The following is a 23969-nucleotide window of genomic DNA, read 5'->3' as shown; positions in this document are numbered from 1 at the left end:
TTGCATTTCGATAAATGCATTTATTCATCACGACAAAATTGGGATTTTGTTGAGATTCCGCATGGACCGACCGACAATTTGAAACAGCATTGAAATTCGAAAATTCCGAAGATCACGCGCACTGTTAGCTTCTCGCGAACTTGGTGATTCTCTTTGACCTTCTTCCCCGACTTGAAATTTTCGTCGAAAATCTTGGCATTTTCTCGGAACGCCTCTTTTAAGCTATAACTGTTCCCCCGACGATCTGCGTGATGTCAGGTTTCTTATGCGCGACGCAAACATTTGCCAGGGCAGATCATGTAGAAGCAATGAAGTTTCGACGTTGTTACGACTGTAACCCGCCAAATGGGCGGCGATCGAAGCTCGGAATGGCGGTACGTGACAACGGAACCGCGTCAAAGAGCGCTGTAAACCGTTGGGACAATCGCATCCCGCCTCACGATTTTCCGAGCGTTTGTCCAGCCGGCTGCCACATCCAACGCCCCGGCGCTCGCTACCGCAAAGCCGTGAAATAGAGAGACGTATAACGTTTGACATTTAATGCGCGCCGAAGCATTGGCTTAGATTACAATCGGTGAACGACGAGTAGCCTGGAGGGGGGCGCAAAAGCTCACTCGACTCGAATGCTCTTTCGGCGGGGGGAGGGTATAGTCGGCGCTCAAATATTTGTAGAGCGTTAGGGAAAAAACTGATGGAGCTGAAAAAAAAGAGAGAAATTGAATAGGTGGGGCAGCGAAATGCTTTATACCTCGTACAGGTACGATCGTGTAATCGTGTAAAAAAATTCGCCCGGCAGTATGCCAGAGTATGGTTACGAAACTGGGAAAAAGCGCAACGTAATTCCCGCTTCGAGAGAATGCGTTACTTTGCCGCAGTATCGTAACCCGACAACACACACAGTAAAGAGATATAGGGATAGCGATACACGCGTGGCGATCGTTCGATTTCTACTGCGTCTGAATTTTAGCGCGAATGTCCCGAAAAAACACGGGTTGACACAACCGCCATAGAATTGCTTTTCTAAACTTGAGTTTTTATTTAACGGACATAGCGTGCAAACGTGATCATCGACGTTCAAAGTGCAACATCCAAAATAGAAATGTTACATGTTCCCGTTAAAGGAAAATTTGTTCCGCAATATGTTCCTTTAGCGAGACAATTCATGAATAAAAATATTGCGCAACAATATTATATATATATATACAAAATTGTGAAGGAAAGGTTTTTTACGTTTCTTCTAATAGAATAAAATATTCTATTTAACCACACTTTAAATATATAATTAAAAATATATAAAATTTTCAAATTAGTTTTAATAATATCCACTAATCTTTTCATTTTAAATTTATACAATATCATATTTAGAAAATAAACCATCATTTAAATCGTTTATCAGAAATAGAAAAATGTGGGAATTTTATGTTTGATAACTTGTATAACATTTTCTTATTTGTCACTTATCAAAGAAATTCATATTTTGGTAATTTCTCACTAAAATTTGATTATTATTCTAACGTTACAATTTTGTTAATTGCTTAAGTTATCTTGCTCCGAATTTCGTAGAAAGCTATTCTTGATGAACTGATCAATTGACTATTTCGATTCCTGCTGCACGTAGTCAGTTATATCCGTATTAGTTTGAGCGCGCATGACCCACGTGGAGAACATCGTTATTTGGCATGACGTTCGATCATGCGACACTCTGCTCCCGACAATAAAACGCGAATCCTATTTATAATCACAAACAGGCGAACCGACAGGCGCCGATGCGGCCGTGCCGATGCGAGGGACGCAGGTGTTATCCTGCATTGAATCGCAACCTGCGCTTCAATGCGAGTTATCATTCGGTCGGGGATACATTGTTTGACCGCGTCAAAAAAGTTACGCCGATAACGCGCTAAGCGCGCAATACTGCCGACAAATTCGCAAATTGGACGAAATACAGTATGAACGGTACAATAGAATAGCTCTCACTCGCGATCGGTCAGCTCTGCCGCAGATTCTAGGCGAAACGTTAGAAAAGGGCGCGGGGCTCATTTCGAAGAGCCAGTTAGTCGGCAACAAACGAAACGTCAAATATCAATTGTCGGCGAAATTAATTACGGGTTGCAATTAATTTGTCAATTAGATCACGGCCGGGATCCATTTAGATTTAATCTGCTCGCTGGCAGCTCACCCTCTTTCCGCGTTTCCTCCGCTTTGGTATCTGCTGCGCAGCATCCGACACGAACACACAAAGAGGCCTGGCATTTGCTTCGAAGCAGTCGACAAATTAGCCGTATTAACGGGCACGAACCGCGAACGCGCAGATTTCGCGCAGTTAGCATGCAGTTCCCCCACTTGATATCCACGCGAAGGATTATTCAAGTTAACTCGAGCCAGTGCGCACTCGTAGTAATTAGAATAACTGAATTATGTAACGAAAATGTCGAGAGCTCATAGCCGAACCGTCTTCGGCTCGTGCTTTGACGATTTTCGTGCTCGGTTGATAAAATCACCCGCAATAATATGCAAAGGATCAATTGCGAGTTTTAAGAGCTATAAAACTTCTTCCAGAGAAAATTAAAACAACGTAAAATTTGTTAAGCTTGATAATCAACGACTAGCGGCATTAGAGCACATTCGAGGATGCATAGAACTGAATGTACAAATATGAATATCTTACGCGAGAGAGATCCGGATGTCTATAGTTACAGGATCACGATCGGTATTAACTTGCCGATGGGTAATCAGTAATCAAGTAATGAATACATCGCCGGCAAAGACCGTACGTATATAAATCATGCTGGGGAGAATACCGGGGGCTACAGGGCGAGCCCTTATCTCCAATCAGTACATTGATTGCACGCAGGCAGGTCAAATACCGGCAGCGCCACTCGGCAGCTCGGCCCTAGCACGATAGCTTATTCAATTTCCGAAACGGCATTCACCATTCAATTCGGCGGTTATCAGCCTGCGCCCATCCTCTATCTGGGTTTTGCGTGGCTCTCTAGAAAGCCGTTCGTCCTGAAAGAAAAGGCCTCGGGGTTTATCAATGGGCATAAATTGAGATGATCAAGATTCCAGTGGCACGCGGTCGTTCGGTATTCTTACGAAAGCGTCATCTTCGAACTACTATCACGATTGACGTGTTACGCCTATTCTCTGACGTTATCTCGTTGTACATCAACTCCGTACGAGTATAAACTCGCCGAAGGAAAATATTCTCCACCGTGCAAGAGATATCTCTGACGTTAATTCGATAAGACGAAGTTCTACCGCAAGGGTACAAGGTGGCATTATCATTCGGCGCATTTGCCACGCGCGTGGCTATCATTCAGCATCTACCGGATGGTAGCGAGGCTGCGCACTTTCCCGCAGTGTACATAGATAATCGAGCTTAATTAATTGCTCGTGATGCGCGCTCGGGGCTCAGCAAACACATTTACTTATTACCATCCATCTTGAGCGGTGCCTCTCAAGGGGATCGATTTTCCAAGTGCACGCGGCTGATGACACAAATTGCCAAAGGGTCGACGCTCGATCGTAACGCGATCGTTAAATAGAGGCGCGGCTTTTTCTCCGTGATCTCTCTACGAGAGCACGACGACGTTCCCCGTTGAAAAAAAACATACTTAATTATCCAGCTTCCTCCGGTGGCGCATCAAAAAGGACGAGAGTTAATCGCGAGCCCAAAACGACTTTTATGCATGAAGCCGACCTACAACTATCCGTCTCCATTCGTCCGTTTTTGCATATAATGCGTACGACGCGTGCGATGTTACTTTAATCTAAAATTCCTTTGCGAGGATAACGCGCGTCGACATATTCAACAAACGTCGCTGCCAATTAGTACGCAGAAAGTATCAGTTTTCAGTTTTAATAACGCTTCTCTCCCGCAAACATTCATCGTGCCCTTTTCACTCTTCACACTCTCATAAATTGCAAATAGAGATATCATTTTAATAATAAAGCAAATAATACAGGCTTTCAAATGATGGGGCTAATGCATATCTCTCGGAAACGTGCGACGGCGTCTCGCTGCGATACCGTGGCACGCTGCCAATTGACATCACCTCGCTGTTGCAATCGAGTGACTACCACGACCACCGGGCGCGACGACGAGATTACGCGGTAGTTAATAGTCGGCCACGGCATGTCTCACTCGAGCGGAAGTCTCGCTCACCTGATCGTTATTGACTGGTACAGATCCCTCGGGTCGTAAGTGACATTTACACGATGCATTCAACGTTAAACTCGTCCGGAGAGACAAGGCGGGAGACGGAGCGTCGTATCTCAGTTCCGGTATCTATACGGACGCCGGGTTCCCCTGACAACGAGGCAACAACAAACGCCTAATGGCCAGTTCTCGACTCAAAGTTTAATTTCCTGACCAGCGGACAGTGCTTAAAGTGACCTTCTCCCTCTCCCTCTTCCTCCCCCCCCCCTCTTTCTCTCGCTCGCTCACTCTCCCTCTTTCTCTCTCCATCTCGATCTTCCTCTTTCTCTGTTTCCCCCTCGCTGTCTTGCTTGTCGTCACGACCGTTTTCTCTCCTTCCGTCGTCCCTCGCGCACGCCGTTCTCGGGAATCGCGACCGGACGTACAGCCGCCGCTATGAAATATTAAAGAGTTAATGGCGACCCTCTTCACAGAGTCGCGAGTAATTACCGCCTGACAATCGTGTATCGCTGGATTAATCAATAGCGCAGTTTGATCCCACGAGACGTAGTTAATTGCTCGTATAGAGACGTGCAATCTTTCGTGTTTTCTATCTCTTCCACAGACTCTTCAATCTCGCGTTTTCTATCCTTTCGGGACTCACTTATACGAATACGATGATGCGACGCCGTTAGAAAATTTCCTCGACGAGGGACAGCGTTACGTGCACAAGCATGATATGGTTGCGTTATATCGATCTCGAAGAAGAGAGCTCCATGAACCCGGAAAACACCCCATGCTCGCTCGTTCGACGTACATACACTACGTATAATGTCTACGTGATCGTAGCACTGACCCCGACGTAACGTCGCTCCTCTTTGTGCCCGATATGCATGCGCGCAGAAAAAGTTTCGGGGTTGCCGAGCACGTTCTCACCCCACCGCATATCTTTCCCTCGTGATTCTTATGGAAGTGTATAATAAAAATAAAAGAAACAGAAGACAGATGGTCGTAGCACAGAGTTGTATATGTTACAAATCAGATTTCCCAGTTTAGTATCCCGTTACATATTGTCACCTTTTCAGTCTACACTCGAACGAAGTCATACGTGTTTTATGTTAATGGAAATTTAATTTTACTATTAAAAAATTGATAATTTTTCGATAATGACTATGCTCTCGTATGTATATTATTTCTTTCTTGGTGCCATGGATATACGCGCGTTCGTATATTACAGATGTTTGAAAAGTAAAATCGTGTCACCAGTAAAACATAAGGTCTTGTGACTCTTTTGCGTCTGCGGCAGTCCAGCGATCCTCGGAGGAAAATTGGTCAGAGAGAAAGGATCTGCAAGGCCAGCAGTAGGATAATACCAAGCGGCATTTGCGCCAACGGAGATACGGAAGTGAGAAAGAAGGGGGAGGGTGAGAAAGGGGTATATTGTGCAAAGAGTTCAAGACCGAGCGAAGTCGATGGAAGGAATGAAAGCGGGACGAGAGAGGGACGGAGAGACGGGAACAAGAAGCGGGAGGAGTGGAAACTGGGATCGAAGTACGGTCCTGTGTTCCCCACGTCATGAATCATGCATTCTCATCCCCCTAGGAGCGAACTGGAACGCGCTGCGGCGGTGCGACCCGTCCGAGAAATAAACAATGTTATTTGTTCGTTGGGATCCCGACCCATCCGCAGCGGTCCAAAGGACTTCTAGCAGGACCGCGACGGAAGGACGAGTGGCGGGTTCCGTGCTTTCGTAACCCACAACGATGGGATGAGAAACCCGGCTACTCTCCTCCTCGTCCTCTTCGCCCTTTCTCGAGCGCTTCTGTCACTCGTTCCATCTCGTTCCCGTCTCCGACTCTCTCTCTGCGCTCTACTCGCGAGCCCACGCGCACTCTGACAGCCAGAACTGTCAACGGCAGAGGAAGCTCTCGCAACCACTGATGGTATTTGAACGGGGCCGAAGTGACACGAAGGACGAGCGCATACATGCCGGACAAATAACGATACTTCCGCTTTCTCGGCAAACTGGATATTCCTGTTCCAACCCCCTCCCTCCCGCATGTCGGTTTCGTCCTTCGTCGTCCATGGGCTTTCGTTCTTCTTGCTCCACTTCTATCCTTTCAGTATAAGGATAAAAGCAGAAATAGAAAGACGAAAGCCCGCGACTGTTTGTAAATATGAGAAATATCGTAGGAACCAGAGACGCCTTATTGCGAGAAGACTAACGTGTCGTTTTATTTCTGTTGCAGATGAACCGTCCTATTCAAGTGAAACCAGCGGACAGTGAAAACCGCGGAGGTAAGAACAATCGATCCAATATGTATCTCGATATCGAAAAAATTATATTACTAATTTAATTATGACGAGGAATATCAAAATTCTTATCAAATTCTATTAAATTTAGCTAAGCAATTATTTAAAAGAATCGTAACGCTGTCAAAGTAACGTTTCCATTTCTTACTAGCCACAATATTTCCACTTTTACAAGTAAAAATACTCGGTACGTCGTACCGAGATCGTACTCACATATATTTTTTGGATATTATCCAACGGCAAATAATTAAATATCTCACGAACACATGCGGTTCGTTATAAATCAATTAGAAATTATGTGAATGTTTCATGCTGGAAACATACTTCTCATGTTAGTTATAAGTATGGGGAAACAATTTTTATTCCGCGCAGCATATGTACTACGTGTCTTTAACAGCATTATATTCCATATCAATCGTGTACAAGAGTATAATGTAATAAACTACAGATAATTCGCAGTAATAGTGAGTCGCGATAACACGTTCGTCGTATAAAATTCATACTCGCGCCGGTGGCGCGATAGACTACACGATAAAAAATGTAACACCGCGGTACCACCCGCCCAGTCGCGCTGATATTCATCGGCTCGTTCTCTCTACAGAGTTGTCGTGCGCGCGGATCCTCTTCGCGCGGCGCGGCGCCCGCGCCGTATCTTCCCCGTGCACACCTTGTGCCGAGAGCCAATTTTATTAATTACGTGGAATTTTACAACTGGCGATGGCCGTCATGTTGACATACGCTTATCGCCGCGGTGGCCGCAGGTCATAAATTTTGCGTCACGGTAGGATAACGGGGCACCCACGTATATATATACATATATGACGAGAGACAAATTGTCAATTGATCATTGTTTTTAATGAGTCGTCGCTCGCGCTCATGCCCACGCTCGTGTTTTCTCCAAATCGCGTGACCATACGCCCATTGTCGTCCCGTCGATCTATTTCATATATTATATAAATATACAATTTGGCCGATATTATTTGAAGGAAAAAAACGCGCGATCTCTAATCAGCGCGATTGCGAGTATTGTAAAATAGTATCTGACGCATATCCATCCGTTCATCCATTCGCTCGCGTTTTCGATTCGGCTCATACGTTAATTTCTATAAAGCATCTCGGCAAATATAGCTTGTATCATCGGAGCCACGATTTAATTAAAAATATGGTATTTATCTTTGGAGGCGGGTCGTAACCGATCGATACTGTTCCATCCGTTCGGCGAGCGCCATCGCCGAAGCTCCCGGCGTCGCTTCCGATGCATGTAAATAGCGGAGAAGCTCGTCCGGGAATTCCCGAAGGCTAAGAGCCGTTGGGGCCCCCCTTCGTTACCATTCGCAAAGCCCGCGCCGCACCGGGGACAACGTTCCCGACGAGCCGGCAACTACTCCGAAGTCCTTCCTTCCGACGAAGATGGGCAGGACTTCAATGCAAGGAGTACACCAAGATAAAGGAGGAGAGTGTGTTGTAAGCCGTGACATCATGAAACTGCAGTTACAAATTCAGCGAGCCAGTTCGCGCTTGCCTTACGACCCCACCGTCATCCCCGTCGTTCTTCTTCGTAAGAAGAAATACGAAGACGGACTCTTATAATCCGCGAGGATTTCTCTCGGACGGGTTTAAGACTAGTCCATGTCACGTCAGCCGGGCCGAACTTGGCAGCGACGCGAGAAGGCGTCCGTGGGCCCCCCCTTTTCCCTCATCCCGATATTCCAGGATACGTTTATCTACGACGAAGAGGGTAGCGGTAGGGCGAGTGATGGCGGTGGGAGGAAGGCTCGCTGAGGGATCGAAACTTATCTACTTGCTCAACTAGCTCCGGTACAGCAGCACTCACCCTTATCCAGTCGTAGAAACTTCGACCGACCCTGAGTCGGCGGGCCAACTTCCACGCGAGATACGCATTTCTCAAATCTGTTCTCGTCGCTGTAAACTTAATTCCGGCTGCTTCGGCTGCTACTATCGCGCGCGCCGGAGTCTTACCATCGACGTGCGTGAAAAATGCTTCGGGAAGGAGCTTCGTCGGAGAATCTTCACTCGAATGGTTTTCGCTAAGATCTTTCCGAGGTAAAATGTATCCCCGATGATACACCACCGCGATAAGAACCGGAAAGGATAAGTGCATAGCTCATGCCAGTTACGGTCGTAAAATTGCGCCGATATTTGTGCGGAAGATAGCGCGTTTATGAATGGTCATTGTTCGCGCATTTTGACACGATAAATCTATATATAAACGTTAGCAAGAATTTAAGATAAAGTCAAATACAGTATAAAATATCTTTCGGACTGTTTGTGCGGTTTGCCATACAATTCGCGGATTTATCACGCAAACACGATATCTTTGCGATATCTTGCGCGTGTAAATTTCTCGAGGTGCGCGATATGAGGAAGCGATACAGCTGGGCAAGCCATCATTTCCGCAGTCGAGCGTTTTAGAGTATCGTCTTGCAATTAAAAAGCTTGATTTAGCTTTTGTATCACTAATAGGACGTTACTTTGCGAAGTTGCCGCGCTCGAATGCTAGTCGTTACAGAAGGAAATCTATAAGATGATGTAATTAAACTGCATGTCGGGGGCTGCGAAATGCAGACGTAAAGGACAGTCATTAACCTGGAAAAAGACGAAACGGTCCCTTGGAACAATGAAACCGTTCTCGATGGAAGAGAGAAACGATTATAGGCATCGCTATAATCTTAAACTATCATTTTATGACTACAAAGCAGTGGGGGCGTCACTTCCCTCGTTCTTTTTAATAGGAATATATGTCGTGAAAAAGTTAAATCGATTTTGCTTACTAAGAATACAATGTTTCTCACGTGATAGTTCGCGAAGTCGGCAAGAAACGATTATGGTATATTCGACCTACTTGGAAGAACTTAAAGTGATTCAATTCGATTTAAATCCGTTTTCAGATCAAGAACAAAATTCGTAGAATCCATTTATTCGATCGAGATAGAATTTATATACGGATTAGAGGGAAAAATGAATTACTACTGACGAGGGATATTCGAGTGACCTAAATGCGTGGGCGCGCCGATTGTTACCGGATAATAATCCTATAATATCATTAATTTCAAGATTGCGAGGCGCGATCAAATGCCAGAGGTTATTAAAACGTAATACGTCTTCGAGATAGTTTTAATTCCGATGGATGTTGATGTCGGACGAACACGGATGGGTTTTGACATCCTAAAGCAGATTACGCGCAACATCGGACCTGTAATTACGCGACCGAGGATCTGCCACGATCCCGTGCGTTATCCCAACAAATTACATGACGTCATCAACAACTGTATCGCGCCGAGGAATCCGATGACGGTCACGTCAATGGCCATAAAGGATCGCAAAGATCGCGCCTAGATGGTTATTAGGATGAGGTAATCAGGGGGGGGGGGGGTGGACAAAGTGAGACGCGAAGATAAAATGGAAACCATCTTGTACGATCGTACGCGACGAAGGATAGACATCGGTGATGCCAATGAGGGTGGAGGCGGCTCGACGGTGTTGTCGAAGTTCAGTAACCCCCCCTGATTGAACTCTCTGCGACTACGTGGATACAGCGTCTACATAGGTATATAGCTGAGCACGGTGAAGCTGCCGCTGCCGCTCCTGCAGAAGCAACGGCGGGAGCGGCAGCGGCAGCGGCACCGTGCTCAGGATCACTCCTGCATCCGCGTCAAGCCGAGGCTTTGTGGGGCCGCACGGAGGCAGGCGACCGGAGATTACAATGGCATCTCCTCCAGATTAGCATATGAATTACGATCCCCCTCATCTACTCCCTTTCTCCGCCCCCCGTACCCCGTGCCTTCTTCCGCGTATCCCCGGTCTAATGCCCTACGCGATCTCTCTCTCGATCTCTTCCTTCGCATTTCTATATGTGCATCTCCTCTCTCTCCCTCTCTCTCGCTCGCTCGCGTTCGCTCTTTCTTTATCTCTTTTATATGTAGCACTCTATTATAATTATAATCGTGCTAGGAATCGTAGGAATAACTATATGGATAGTAAAAAGGAAGCGAGCAGAACATCCATATTAGCACGGCGAAAATCGGAAATAATTGTAAACCCTATCGAAAAGAAAAAAGAGGCGAGAAAAACTTTCGCCTCAGATAAGCACCCAAGCCTCAGTTCTTCTTTTCCATGGGGGGAGGGGTGTTGTAAGCCGTGACATCACCCGGAAAAAATTCGGAAATCAGCTTGCCCCGATTTAGATAATTATAATTGCTCACTGCAACAAACGCAGTGATTCAATGACAATAATTACCAACAATTCAATAGAACTGACATTTGACAGGCCCATAATAATCCAGAAAAATATTCATTATCATACGAATAAAACGCGAGATTTGGTTATCATCCGCGTCGAACCGCATCGTATCATACAAAACGTTTCGCTTTGTTCTCGTTGTCCAGCGAGACGATAATTTCCCAAGAGTTAATTCCTCTTTCGCTTCCGCTCGGGGAGTCGAAGGAAAGAGGACGCGAATGGCGCGTTAACACTTAGCTCCAGCGACAAAGGTCCAATTTTTGGTCCCCACGGTATCCTGACGCGACAATGAGAGCGAACTCCCGGCGAAAAGTACCCGGGGCTAAGGACAGACGGGATATTCTCCGACGAGGAGAACGACGAGGCGTTGATACGCCGAAGGGAATCGAGACGGGTGTAGGCGGTATGGGGATTGTCGGGGGTGAAAAGAGAGAGAGAGGGAAGAATCTGCGGAAAGCGGGGATGCAACGAGGCTGCAAGTCAGGCGAGAATCTAATTTCCCGAGACAAATCCTTAAATGTGCCCCGGAGCCCGGCTGGAAGGCGCGAGCCGAGGCATCTCACGGAATGAGCTCTCGTCTAGCATCCGCGACAACGACCTTTAACTCGACTCGCCAATTTTGCGTCTCCATAACCCCCTCGCGAAACGCGTCATTAAGCTCATTCACGCGGGAAATGCGGTAGATCGAAAACAGAGCGTCGCAATCCGGGATGCAGTCGTGATCCGAGATCTAACTGGAAAAACATAACCCCCCCCCCCTCGGTGTTTTTTGCTCGAACGTCGAGATTGCCCGGCGCATTAAATAAAGGTGTCGTCTCTTATTTAATTTATCGACGATAAAGACAAAAGAAAGAAATCGTTTAGAAAAATCTGAAATAAGTTCATATTCATCAATTTTAATATGGACCCTTGCGAGATATTTCTCAATTAGTTGAAATCAACGTATTGAAGTGTTTATGGAAATTATCTGAGTGAGTTTCATCACCGCAAATAGCATAATATGAGTTTCGAATCTTGTTACCGGTGCTATTGATATTTCGTGATAGTTTAATTCCTGCGATTATTAAACTGATTGCATTATGCCCATGACCAATATTATATTATGAAAATTAGGTTGCTATAATTACAAGATCTAATTGTATTGTTAAAATGATAAATGCCCATACTTGATATTTAACAATAATCAAACGGAATATACATTTTAATGGGACTTAATCGTTGCTACGTAAATGAATTCGGTGTAGTACCTGAAAACCGATTAGTAATAACGATCAATTTGAATATAAAATAAATTTGCAAGAGAAATTGCTTTCGCTCAACGCAGCGATATCTTTTAAAAGGCATCGATTCTTTTACAAATGGCATTTTTATTACTGATCATAAATTTTTTTTTATAATCTGATAGGTCGTATCGTATTCATCACGCAGAAGATCCGATCGAAAGAAATGTCCTGTACTGTACGAGTATAAGAAGGGTACGATTCGCAGTTGGGCGAGAGACTAAGATCGAATTGAATCTAGCGAGGATTCATATAGACGACGAATGGTGTATTTTTTGGGTCCAATGCCATTTCTTTGTTTCTGTTCTGTATTCCAGAGTGCATGATGGACGACGGGAGCGCCTGTGCCATCTTCTGGAAGTAGGAAGCACCGGTTTCGGCCGCTGAAGGTAACTTCGACTTCCAGGAGATAGCTAGCTTCCTTCCAGTACCTCTATTCTTCTTCTCCGCAAATTGGCAGAAAGAGAACTTCCCCCTCGATGAAATGAGAACAAAATGAATAAGGAAAAAAGAAACGGGTCCAACTAACCCAGCCCCCCCAACTTCTCTCCCGCTAACATCACGCCAACACCGCTGATTCAGCCAGCACAGCCCGCCGCAAAGTTCATTTTGCCGCTCGCTAGTGTTTGAACCACCGAACTCCAACATTCCCTCACGAACCACTATCCCTTAGCCCGACTTAGCGCAGCCGGTACATATCCATCCGCCGAAGAGGCTAAATTTGCACAAAGTGCACGGTGCTTGTCCAAATTCTTTCGCAAAAAGGTCTCGAATTTCTCCGGAGCTTTCGACACACACACGCGCGACTCATTAGGACTCTCGCGTATGTTTAGGATATGGATTCGTATGTACGTCCGTGGACTTTTTGGTTCTAGATTGGCACAAACAATTGGCTCGAAATTCGAAAGCTCGATTTCACCCCGAAACACAATTCCGAAATGTCAAAATCTCTTCGCTGACAAAATTCTCGAGATGCGCTCTCGAGCTGAAAATTCAATCGTAATAACTCGCACGCTCTTCCGGTAGCGCGCACCACTTATCCGCGCGATAAAAACGATTGTTATATTGGGCTCCTCTATGCCAAGTCTCGCCATATCCCCTTCTCATCCGTTTCTCATCCGGCACGATACGCATCGTTTTACGCATTACAGAAGGTATTATAGACAGTGTTGTGCGTACCCACATGCGTGACTGAAACCTGTAGCCGTAAACTTGTCGTTCGTGTTTTTTGCTCTGTTTATTACGCACCGCCGTTACATCACACTATTGAAGCTTCGTTACGACGAAGCGTGCGTGGCGTGGACGCTCTTAGAATTCTACAGACCGGCACAATGGACCGAGAGTGATGCAGAATATATGAGAGAGAATTCGCGGTCTTAGAGCGTCTACCGACCGTACGACAGCAACGACCCTTTGCTCCGAGTACCGAGTTTATTGTACGTTTCTAAGTCCACAGTTCCGTCGTCTCTTACATTCCCGAAACCCCTGTCTAATCTCATATCCATATTCGTATGGACAAAACCATCTTGATCGTACATATTATATATATATATAATAAATATTATATATATATACATATACCGCTCTTTACAGCTATGATCATATAATAGTGGCTCGCTCGTTGGATGTGTTGTCTCGTTCGTTGTCAATGTGTTTTTTATCACCTCTGTACATATTTTCTGATTATGATATAATATATGTGAGCTACATTTATCTTATTGTATTACCTAGATTTGATTCTATATATGACAATTTATATGACATCCCTATTTCTCAACAGTCGACCGAACCACCTCTCTCCAACCTGCTACATTCCGTTCCCACTCCGATTGGAACTCTTTCCTGTGTTATCCCACTAATTGTGAATCTCGCACAGCCATGATCGTGTTTTATACTGTTTGATATTATACGAGGATACACACACCACACACACATACACATACACCCGCTGATACACATTCAGTGCAGATATTTCTAAACAAATTTACGTCGCTAATTTGTCAAAATTTGTCTTGACTTGTAACAACCATTTTAGGATAAATCTAGCTTACACAAAGTCGAAAGTACTTTCAAAAGCGGAATTGACCAAAATCTTTTGTCGAACTGTTCTAAGCATCCACCTCAAAAACAAACAAAACAGAAATCGGAATGATTTTACTATCTTGAAAAATTCTCGATCAAACCCGAATGCCATCAGAAATGTGAGAAAATCTTAAAAAACATTCACTTAACATGAAACACCTCGTACGGTTTACCCGTTTTTCCTGTCATTCAACTTTCCGCGCAGAGCTTAGAAATAGCTGCAGAATATAATAAGTATTCATTGTTAAAGTTTGTGTAACGGTGATCCATCTCGAGAATACATTACGTTTTCTGTCCGCTAAATAATTAATAATTTAGCGAAATTGTTTCTACGGCCGTAAAAAAAAAAACGGAAAAACATTATTAACTCGACACGGATCACCGTCGGAAGTGTCAGCAACAATTGGATCGCTTAATATCCTACCTGATTTTATCGCGATCCCGTTTGTCGTTCCGTTTTCGGTTTTGATATATATTATAATATCGAACGTAGATCAACATTGGTTGGATTATTTTTCTTATCTTTGTTATTACGATTTCCGTTACCGTCCCCCTTAAAGTATCGTTTCCACTGTTACATATGTATGTTACATTGTTATCGGTTATGATAATTGTTCTCGTGGTTGTTCTCGGTTACTATTGTCGCACAGAAGACACACATATAACACGTACACATACGCGGTTTCCAGTGCTATTAGATGTACACGTTGACGTAATGACAAGTGTAACTGTACGCGTCGAAAATACCGTACGCGTGCACATACAAATATGTTACGTTTTTATATATATATATATATTATCTATATATCCCTATCTCCCTCCCTTTAGGATGGTGGATGCTGGTGTAACCGTGTAACTTTGTCGTTCTCGGTGTTAGCCGCAAGATCTTCTCTTTAACGCCTACAACGCCTTAGCCCGCATACGGAACTGACTAACGCTGTTCTTTCTTTTTTTTCTCTGTTCCCTCTATTTCGCAACGCGCCGTCGTCAACCTGCAGACAGAAAGCTGTTCGTTGGTATGTTAAGCAAGCAACAAACTGAAGACGATGTGCGACAGCTGTTTACTACCTTCGGTTCAATAGAGGAGTGCACCATCCTCCGTGGACCCGACGGAAGCAGCAGAGGTGAGTGCCAGTTTTTTTCATAAGTGTATTTGATAATGCATGATTAGTAATCATTAGTATATACGAACAAGATGCAAATAATCAATTTTCTCAACCTTTCTCGAAATAAATATCTCCTAGGGATAACTACGGGATAGATCGTATCGTTAAGTATCGTCTCCTTTTTTTTTACTTTAATTTTGTATTCGTCAATAGAAATTTGCGGAAAATTCGTAAAAACATATGTAAGAATCGCAAATACTGCGACCACGATTTATTATCACAAAAAGTTCAAAGATCTTCGATAAAGGAATCTAAAAATAGCGTGCTTGAGTCCCTGAGGGATTAAGCACGAAAACGTATTCTCTCTAGAAACTAAATGTACCGTAACGTGGTGCACGTATATTTTTATGTCGTGGGATAAAAGCATAGGCACATTGTCCATAAAAATACGGGTATCTGTGCAATTTTTAGCCGCAGGGCGGGATATTCGCGTCCCTCTTTACTGCACGATCGTTTCACGTCTTCGCCACGCATTTTACCTTTCCCACTCAATTCATACAATTTTAATCCTTAAAAAATCAGCGAATATAACAATCTGAAGCAAAAGCTTGCGTTATTTCAATGCTGTTGTTTCATTTTCTTTTTCTACTAGCGCATAAAAGCAAATTTCGTAATGTACAAAACGTAGCAAATGCACATTGTAGGTTTTAGTTCCTTTTAACGTTTAACTTTAAATGTTTAAATTGCAACCAGTCAATTATAAATTTGTTAAAATAAAGTTAAATTTTATTGTTAAATTCATAGTGTAAATTGTATTCAATTCGAGTCATTTTTAACTACTTCTATAGGTCGCCACCGCTCCTACTCAATACGTCGTTAATTTAACTAGAACAATGTTAATTTAACTAAACCAATGCAGTTAAAATAATACTATTTTGTGTTAAAATAATAGATATTATAATAAATTTCGACACATGGTAATTAAAAATAAACAAAATGTTATTTAACACACAAAATTTCATTTTTTAATATTTAACCGTGTTGAATTAGACAAAAAATGGAATTTTTGTAATATGTCTGTACCGAGAAGGCTAACATTTTAAGAATCTTTACATCATCTTTATTACATAAAAAAAAACCTTGACATGTTAAAGAAAAATTAGTTCTGAAATAATCAAAGAAATGAAAAAGAGATAGTGTGGTAATCTTTTGGACACTTTGTACATCAGTATCTGAGAGAGCCTCGAAGCTCATAATCCGCGGTGTCTTCAGGCGTTTTCATCGAACGATGAAGCGAGCAAAGAGACTCTCCGGAGCACCTGCTTTTCAGAGGGGTAAGGGCAAACGGACTCCGCGAAATTAATCACGAGATGAGGCAGCAAAAGGGAGGAAAAGCGACTATCTCAAAGGAAAGAAGGCAATTGCCTCGACCAGGCATTGCGAGAAAGAAAAAAAAGAGATGGCAGCTCACCGCCTGACGATGATGCACGACTAAGCCCAGGCGGAAGGATATAATCGCGACGGCATTTGAATATCCGCTCGCGCTGTAAACAGCGCGGAAGGGTAGGTAGGTAGGCGGCATGGGATGGATGTAATTCGGGCGGGGATAACTGGCAGAATGGCGGACGAAAAGTGGGTGCGGAGCTGCAGTCGGACGAAGCGGCGAGAGCAATAATTTCCGCTGGACGAGGCGGCGAAATTTAAATATTTTCATTCAAGAGTGAAGACCTCGCGATGCGTCTTCACTCGGTGAGCAACGAGGGGGGAGAGGGGAGGGTGATAGGCAACGAGCTACGGAAGAGGTGATCGAAGAAAATGGGAAAGCAAGAGCGCGGACTAGCGAGAAAGAGAAAAGGGAAAAGGAAGAAAGGGGAGAAGAAAGAGTGAGAGCAGAGAGGAGATAGGGCAAACCGAGGGGCGACTGGGAGAAATAAGGAAACGGGATAGGAAGGGCGCGGGTAGGCAGGCGCGAATGTAATTAAATTCCACTTTGAAGTGAAACTCACTTTCAGCAGTTAATAAGATTTTGATTCGCAGTCGGTGACGTAACGCAGCGCGCCCATCGTCTTTGGCAGGTAGGCGCTGCTCGCTCGCGACGACGAAGGAAGTAACGGGGCGGCGAAGGGAGGGAGGGCGCCGGGGAGAAGAAGTAACGGAAGTAGTATGCGAGAGAAGAGCTTTACAATGTGCGAAGTCTGGTGCTCCTTCGCTTCCAGCAAAGACCAAGCCCACCCGCCCGGCCTCCCCCGTCCTCTACGTTCTGCCGTTGCGTCAGAGCTCCGGTTCTTTGCCGAAAGCCAGGACGATGTTGCGCCAGCTTTCCGAGCTCTTTAATTAAAATTACGCGGGCGGCGCGCAGCGACGACGACAGTTTCCAACCGGTAGTCGGTTTATCACGTAGAATGCATTCGCGATTACTCGCCGAGAATCTCAGGTATGTCGCCCCCGACAATTACAATACCTTTGACGAAATGAAGCACGCGAGGTCTGAACGCAATCTCAAGCTTAATCTCCGCTTTACAAAGTTGACCTTCCGACACGGTAGGCAGGGTCGATTGGAGACGACCGTCAACCGACGTTAACCACACGCGCGGCTGCATTCATTTCTCCGAATCTCCCGAATGTTCGGGAAATGAGTTCCAATTCTATCCTCGCTCTCTTTCTCTCTCTCAGCTAACGCTTAGAGCGCGAATCTTCCAGAGATAATTCCGCCGCAACTCCAACCGCGACAGTCGTCCTTGGACATTGGTATCAGAACCAAGTTACTTGGCGGGGATGGATATGCTCGCCGTGGGAAGGGCCTGATCGCTTATTCCGCGCAACTCCACCGCGGCATATCCCACGCCCCGATCTCGTCCCGGCGGAAACTTTCCCAACACGCTTCATCACCGCTCACCGAGCCTCGGTCGAGTTTCATAACTAGCTAATCCGACCCGTAATAGAGAGATCAGGCAAAGCTCCAACGAACGCGGCCGTGTATATATATATATGTATACGTATATACACACATATATACACATACATATATATACATATCGCCATGCTACGAGTCTACGCGGCACCGAAATTACAGCGGGGAGGATATCGTTTCGGTAACTCTTATTCCGGCATCATCCGTCAGTAAAGCGCAGGGATCAGTTACACGTCGGGAATGTAAGCGCACGCGGCCGGAATATCCCGTTGACACACGTAACTCGCGCAACTTCCGCCAGCCGATGTGACCCCCAATGACGATAAAAGTTTTCTAATACAAATTGAGCGTTAAATATATATTTATAACAAAGTAAGAACAGCGTGTTTTTTAAAGAAAGCATGTGAGAAGGTTGTGAGTTTCTGCACTACGACTTACTCGTCTGTTAGTCGCTTCGATGTCTTACGCTGTCCCAAGTTTCCGAACGTTGAAAGAGGAAGACCGATCGTCGTCGATGTTTCAAGCGGAGCGCGGCACTAAATCATAACGATGCCGCGAAATCACCGAAAATCCAGACGAAGCGGCAGGGGTTTGGATGCAGACACGCGAGTCCGGACGGTAAATCACGGGCAGCCTCCTCGTCGAGTGGCTGTCGGAGAGTCCTGGTGCCAGCTCGTCGTACGGAGCATTTATTAATCGCTCAGCTCCTAAATCCCATGGCGCAGCTGGGCTCGAAATGTTTGTACGTATTGCAAAGTAAAGCGCGAGAGGGGACGCCGAGTCCTCCGGGAGAGGATTAGGTCGGACATATTGAGAGCTTCCACCCGAGAGCACCCTCCTTCACGGGTAGAGTGGCGCCAGAAGGTGGCGGCGATGCTTACACCAAGAAGATGGTTGGTTTTACCGCTATAAATATGACCGGTCATCTCGATATACGAATACGCGATTCTAGCACGATTCCGATTGTTTTTTTTTCCAGCGCGAAACTTAATATTCGTTTTGTAGATACGGCGCAGAAACGTTACGTTTTTGTATTCTACAATTTGCATTGCGTCGTAATAAGTAGAATCATTAATGGAATTACCGCTTGATAACTGCACGGTCCTGCAGGATAATGAGGATGGACAAGTTTATAGCCTCGCGATAATGAGGGTATACCCGTAAAGCGCAGGATATTTTTCCTATAATCCCCGCGACATTAATAGGCCGTGCCTGCAATAATGGAGGTATACGCTCCATATGTGCGTGTCGAAGATAAAGAACGCAAATTGTCGGCGCGTATTAAGGCACGATACATACCGAGCGCGCGGACGCGCCGGTGCAAGTGACAGCCGAACGATTAATCGTCGATAACCATCGCTCGTTTAATGCCCCATCATAAAATGCTAGACTGAGGAAATTATTGATTCGTCATATTTCCCGTCAGCGATATCGTTAACACGGCCATCACAATCTCTTTACGTCGCACGATCAAAAACGAAGCTCCATCGAAAATGATCGGAAATGATTTCGCTCGAGCGAATGCGAGTGCCGTGCCGCCCTCGTGGTGATACAATCGCCGAATTGGAGCGACGATTTAAAGGGCGCTAACTATTGCCACGACGATACACTGCACTGACACAAACGCGCTGAGAAAATAACCGATTACACGCCGTTCGTATTTAATCCCTAAATACTCGTTTGTAGTCAATGAAACGCATACACTAACGGATCGACTGCAAGAACATATTGACACAGAACACTCGGCAACTTGCTAATTGCAGAAAATGTCACTTGTTTTTAGTTGTCTTCTCGATTAAAACTCCGTCGTTTAATTGGCGCGAGATCACTAATCGAATATATGTTTGTAAATGTGACACATCAGAAGCTTTAAGTTTGCATAAAGTGATAGACGTCATATTAGTACTTGGATGTTAAAACCGAGTAAATTAGCATCCGCCGCATCCCTTAAGGTGAGATCTTGAAGCGAACGATATAATGTTTCTCGTAATTGCATTGTTCGCGCAGTAACTCGCGAACTCATGATCTATTGTACTTCTCTTGTGCCCGGGGGGTGGTTAAATGTTACATAATGCCACCCGATAGTTAGCGCGGCCGGGGCTGTGAGTACCAAATACCGCGTTTTGCGAGTCCTAGCGACAAAAGAGGATCGGGAATACCGGCGCGCAATGTTATTACGACTTAATGCACGGAATTGTTTCCCCGGTTTGAATAATCGTATCGCGCTTACGGCACACGGTTGCGCAATCGTGACGCACACAGAGTACACGTGGCTCGGTTGCTACCACGGGGGGGGGGGGGGGTGCCTTCGTTTTACCGTAGCGGTGTTACCTCGACGAGAGCGTACCTTCCCGGGTCTCGCGATACATAGAAGGGCTCTCCGCTCGGAATATATACTTTGTTCCATTATTCATAAACATTTTATAATCTTCTTAGCGCGATGAATTATTGCCGTTCGCGCAATTGAAATAATGCGGACTCCGCGTTAAGGGGTGGCCCAGTTGGGATCGCGTACGCGTAGCTAGGAGGGGAAGTAACTCCAACAGGGGACGAACGCGAGCCGGGGAAGAAGTGACGCGGGGTTCTGTTCTGGCGGAGGGTGGCGGAGAGGGTTGCGCGGCAACGAGAATAGAACGAGTTCGTTCGTTGAAGTGGCGTTGAAATGTTTCGAAGCGAGGGAAAAATAATTGGACGAAGAGCTCCATCGTCGTTCCTCCCTTCCCCCCTGGGAGACGACGATGGCAGGCCGTGGGTTTGAGAGAAAGCTGCGGGGGAGGGACAACGCAGTGCGTCGCTTCGACGACGATGATGACAACGGCGACGAAGACCAAGACGACAACAACGACGGAGATGACGAGACCTCGCGTCTCCTTAAGAACTCCAAGATCCGAGTTCCCTTTTTAGCCTCCTCGTTACCGACAAATCTTCCATCACCTTTCGGGGATAGGTATTATAGCGTCATCCGATAAGAAAAGTTAAGTTGAAAGAATAACGGGAAACGAGGGGCGACCGAGAATATCGCCGATAACTTTCGATCGTCGTGACCCAATGTGTCACGACGAAAAAAATTTATACTCAATTTCGAATCTGCGAAGATAAAACTGAATTTCAAAAATTACTTATTGTTTTAGTGTAAGCAATTAAAATTAATAAGTCCTAAGTCATAATGGAGTATCTAAAAGGATTATCGTTAATTCAATTTATCTATCTCCGAAACATATACGTATTTTTGTAATACGCCACTTGTGTAGATTTTTCGACATATCTTACTTTTAAAATGTTCCGGAATCATAAAAAGACAATCATTTTGAGATATTTTCGGTCCACTTTTTAGTATGGTCTCGCCTTAGAAATAACGTGAGAAAGCTTAGAAGAAACGTATCTACAACCACGATATCGGTACTACTTCACAGATACTATTTTCGGAGGATCGTTTTGATTTACTGGATACACGCTGGATAAACAGCATCACGATCAATCCCTGTCGTCCGAGAAGAAGTATAAATCTATCTGTCAACTGTATAATGCATTTAAACTGAGAATTTCGACATTCGGCTCTGACCTCAGCAATGCGCCAAAATCCCGCACGCGAATACATTCCGAGAGTGAATGGCGAGAGAAGGGCGATATACATAACGACTCGCGTGACAGATTTACTTAAATTGCACGTTATATCACGGACTTTTCATTGAGGAATCGTCAAACTAGATCTCACACCCTCCCGGTCACGCGAAGCATGCAAAATACGATAAGAATCCTTATCACGTCCACCAAACCGCTCCCTCTGGCTGCAATCTTACTTTATCAAATCTAACAAGATCAGAATCAAATGGATCTTTCGAAAGTTATATGTGCAAAGTTATAGGACATCTTTGACCCTCGAATATACTTTTTTCCGTAACTATATTGGTAAAGTTAATCCAATTTCATCATTATCGAAAAGCAGAATGATGTAAATCTAAGTCAATCAACATTAAATTTTAAACAAGAAAAGAAATTTTAAGAATTTTTATAAACTAATTGCTATGTTGACGTTTATTTAGCATAAAATGTATCTCATATGTTATTAGAAAAATCGGCAGATTTTTTAATATAATTTTGACGCATATATATTTTGTAAAATTAGAAATACGTTTCCCAAAATAAAATTGTGTTCACACAAGGATTGAAAGGATCTCGCTAAGTCGGTTCACACGAATTATGGCCGATCGAGTCGACCTCTCTTGCGATCTCGTTGATCGCCATGACACAACGTGGTGCCCTATTGTGAGATTGTAAGCAACAACAGCCGGAAAGCAACGTGTCTTTGTTGGTATGGCACGAGGCGGCATCAGGCGCCATTGTGCGCATCAAGATTTACCGTCTTTATATTAATGCGATTACCGTCCTGGTTCACGAAAGGCCAGAGGAAGCACGCGGTCGTCGTAAGATCCTCGCGGCCGTCTCGCAGCTCCTTGGTTCCTTGCCTGACACCGCGTCAATATCCACCGGAGGATATTGCACGTGGTGGGAGCCTTCTTCGTCAATATCCGCAAGCTTTTCACTCGACGTGGCTCGCAGGGATGACGGGAGAAGGAAAAGCGCGAGAGAGAGAGAGAGAGAGAGAGAGAGAGAGAGAGAGAGAGAGAGAGAGAGAGAGAGAGAAAGAGAGAGGATACCTCGATCCCCTTCTGTTAGCCTCCATACGACGGCTTTTGCCCGTCAACCGTAAATATACCATATTGCCCATAAACCTTCGCATTCGTGCATTACCCATCCCGATTCGACGCTTCGTCCCTTCGACGAGCAGCAGCTCGTCGCTGTGCGTTATCGAATAACCCCATAGTGGGCAGCTTAACAGACCGCTCTAAAGCAGCATCCTCTTTCCCTCGCTCGACTTCTCTCCGCACTTCTGTCCGAAGCCTTTACATTCGATCCATTACGGCGCGATTCTGTGTTTCGCAATTGTTTACGAAAACTAGTCGTGAGTCCGCGACTAATTAATCTATCGTAAATTTCTCAATTTATTAGTCCACAATTGCGTGGGTGTTTCGCCGTCAATTACAAAACGTCGCTCCGGTAATGCGAGTTCACGGTAATATTATATCGAGTAATATTATATCCGTAGCATGCCATGAAATAATACTGCGTAATTTACTGAATGTTTATGAGATTTCCATCGGGTTTAGGATGTTGCATATTGATCGTTAAAGTTATTCGACGTTGAATTTGAGTCCGACAACGTTTGTAAAATTTCTTCAACGCTCAACAAGAGTTTCACGATTTCATGAGTGACTTACGTAAAGAACGTTGAACGATCAGAGTGTAATAATTCATTGTCATGAAAATTTATGACGGACGGAGAGATTTGACGAGCCGTAACAATTACAATTTCATGTCGTAAATCGAATACAAAATGGCAAAAATATTACGACATAACCGCAATAAAAGAACAATGTTAATGTTAAGTCTTTCAGACAACTGGATAACAGTATTATTAATAATAACTAGCCGTGCTATATATCGGTCGAGACTCTAGAAAGCCGTTAAGAGGAAAACGACGTTTTCGTAGCTTTACAGGCCGTGGGGCATTGCAGAACTGTGTCATAAAGTAATATGAGAGATTTAATAATCCATTACTAACCCTCGTGCTGCGTCGTGATCATCGACGTAGCATCAAGTACGGCCGTGCTTGTAACCATATAATCAATTACAAGCGAGGAGTTTTGTAAAGCAGGTCTCTTCGCGAATAACGTATACTAACGCAGTTTGCTTTTATCACAATGTCGATAATGCCGCTGTCACAGTTATTTCTACGCTGTCACAGCAAACGCGACAGTTTGTTATCTACACGAAGCAGAAATTCGAGGACAAGACAATTCTATCGCACGATCTTCTT

The 23969-nt window shown here is 44.7% G+C and overlaps 1 protein-coding gene across 15 annotated transcripts in view; it reads left to right on the top strand.

The window, feature by feature from the left end:
* Bru3 (bruno 3) overlaps positions 1-23969 on the top strand; it is a 268358-nt gene that overhangs the window by 156207 nt on the left and 88182 nt on the right. For 10 of the 15 annotated variants that reach the window (XM_071708560.1, XM_071708526.1, XM_071708535.1 and 7 more), the window contains exons 2-3: positions 6388-6436; positions 15073-15198. In XM_071708560.1, coding sequence (XP_071564661.1) covers positions 6388-6436; positions 15073-15198 — 175 coding nt within the window. Of the gene's footprint in view, positions 1-6387; positions 6437-12309; positions 12382-15072; positions 15199-23969 lie in introns of all 15 variants that reach the window. The other 5 variants (XM_071708619.1, XM_071708600.1, XM_071708610.1 and 2 more) reach the window with 2 other exon arrangements.

Source organism: Temnothorax nylanderi, unplaced genomic scaffold (assembly GCF_030848795.1).
Source record: "Temnothorax nylanderi isolate EJ_2023f unplaced genomic scaffold, tnyl_v1.0 TNYL_tig0004_pilon, whole genome shotgun sequence".
NCBI lineage: Eukaryota > Metazoa > Arthropoda > Insecta > Hymenoptera > Formicidae > Temnothorax > Temnothorax nylanderi.
Note: the sequence above shows the minus strand (reverse complement) of the source record. Positions and strands in the feature narration are given on the sequence as shown.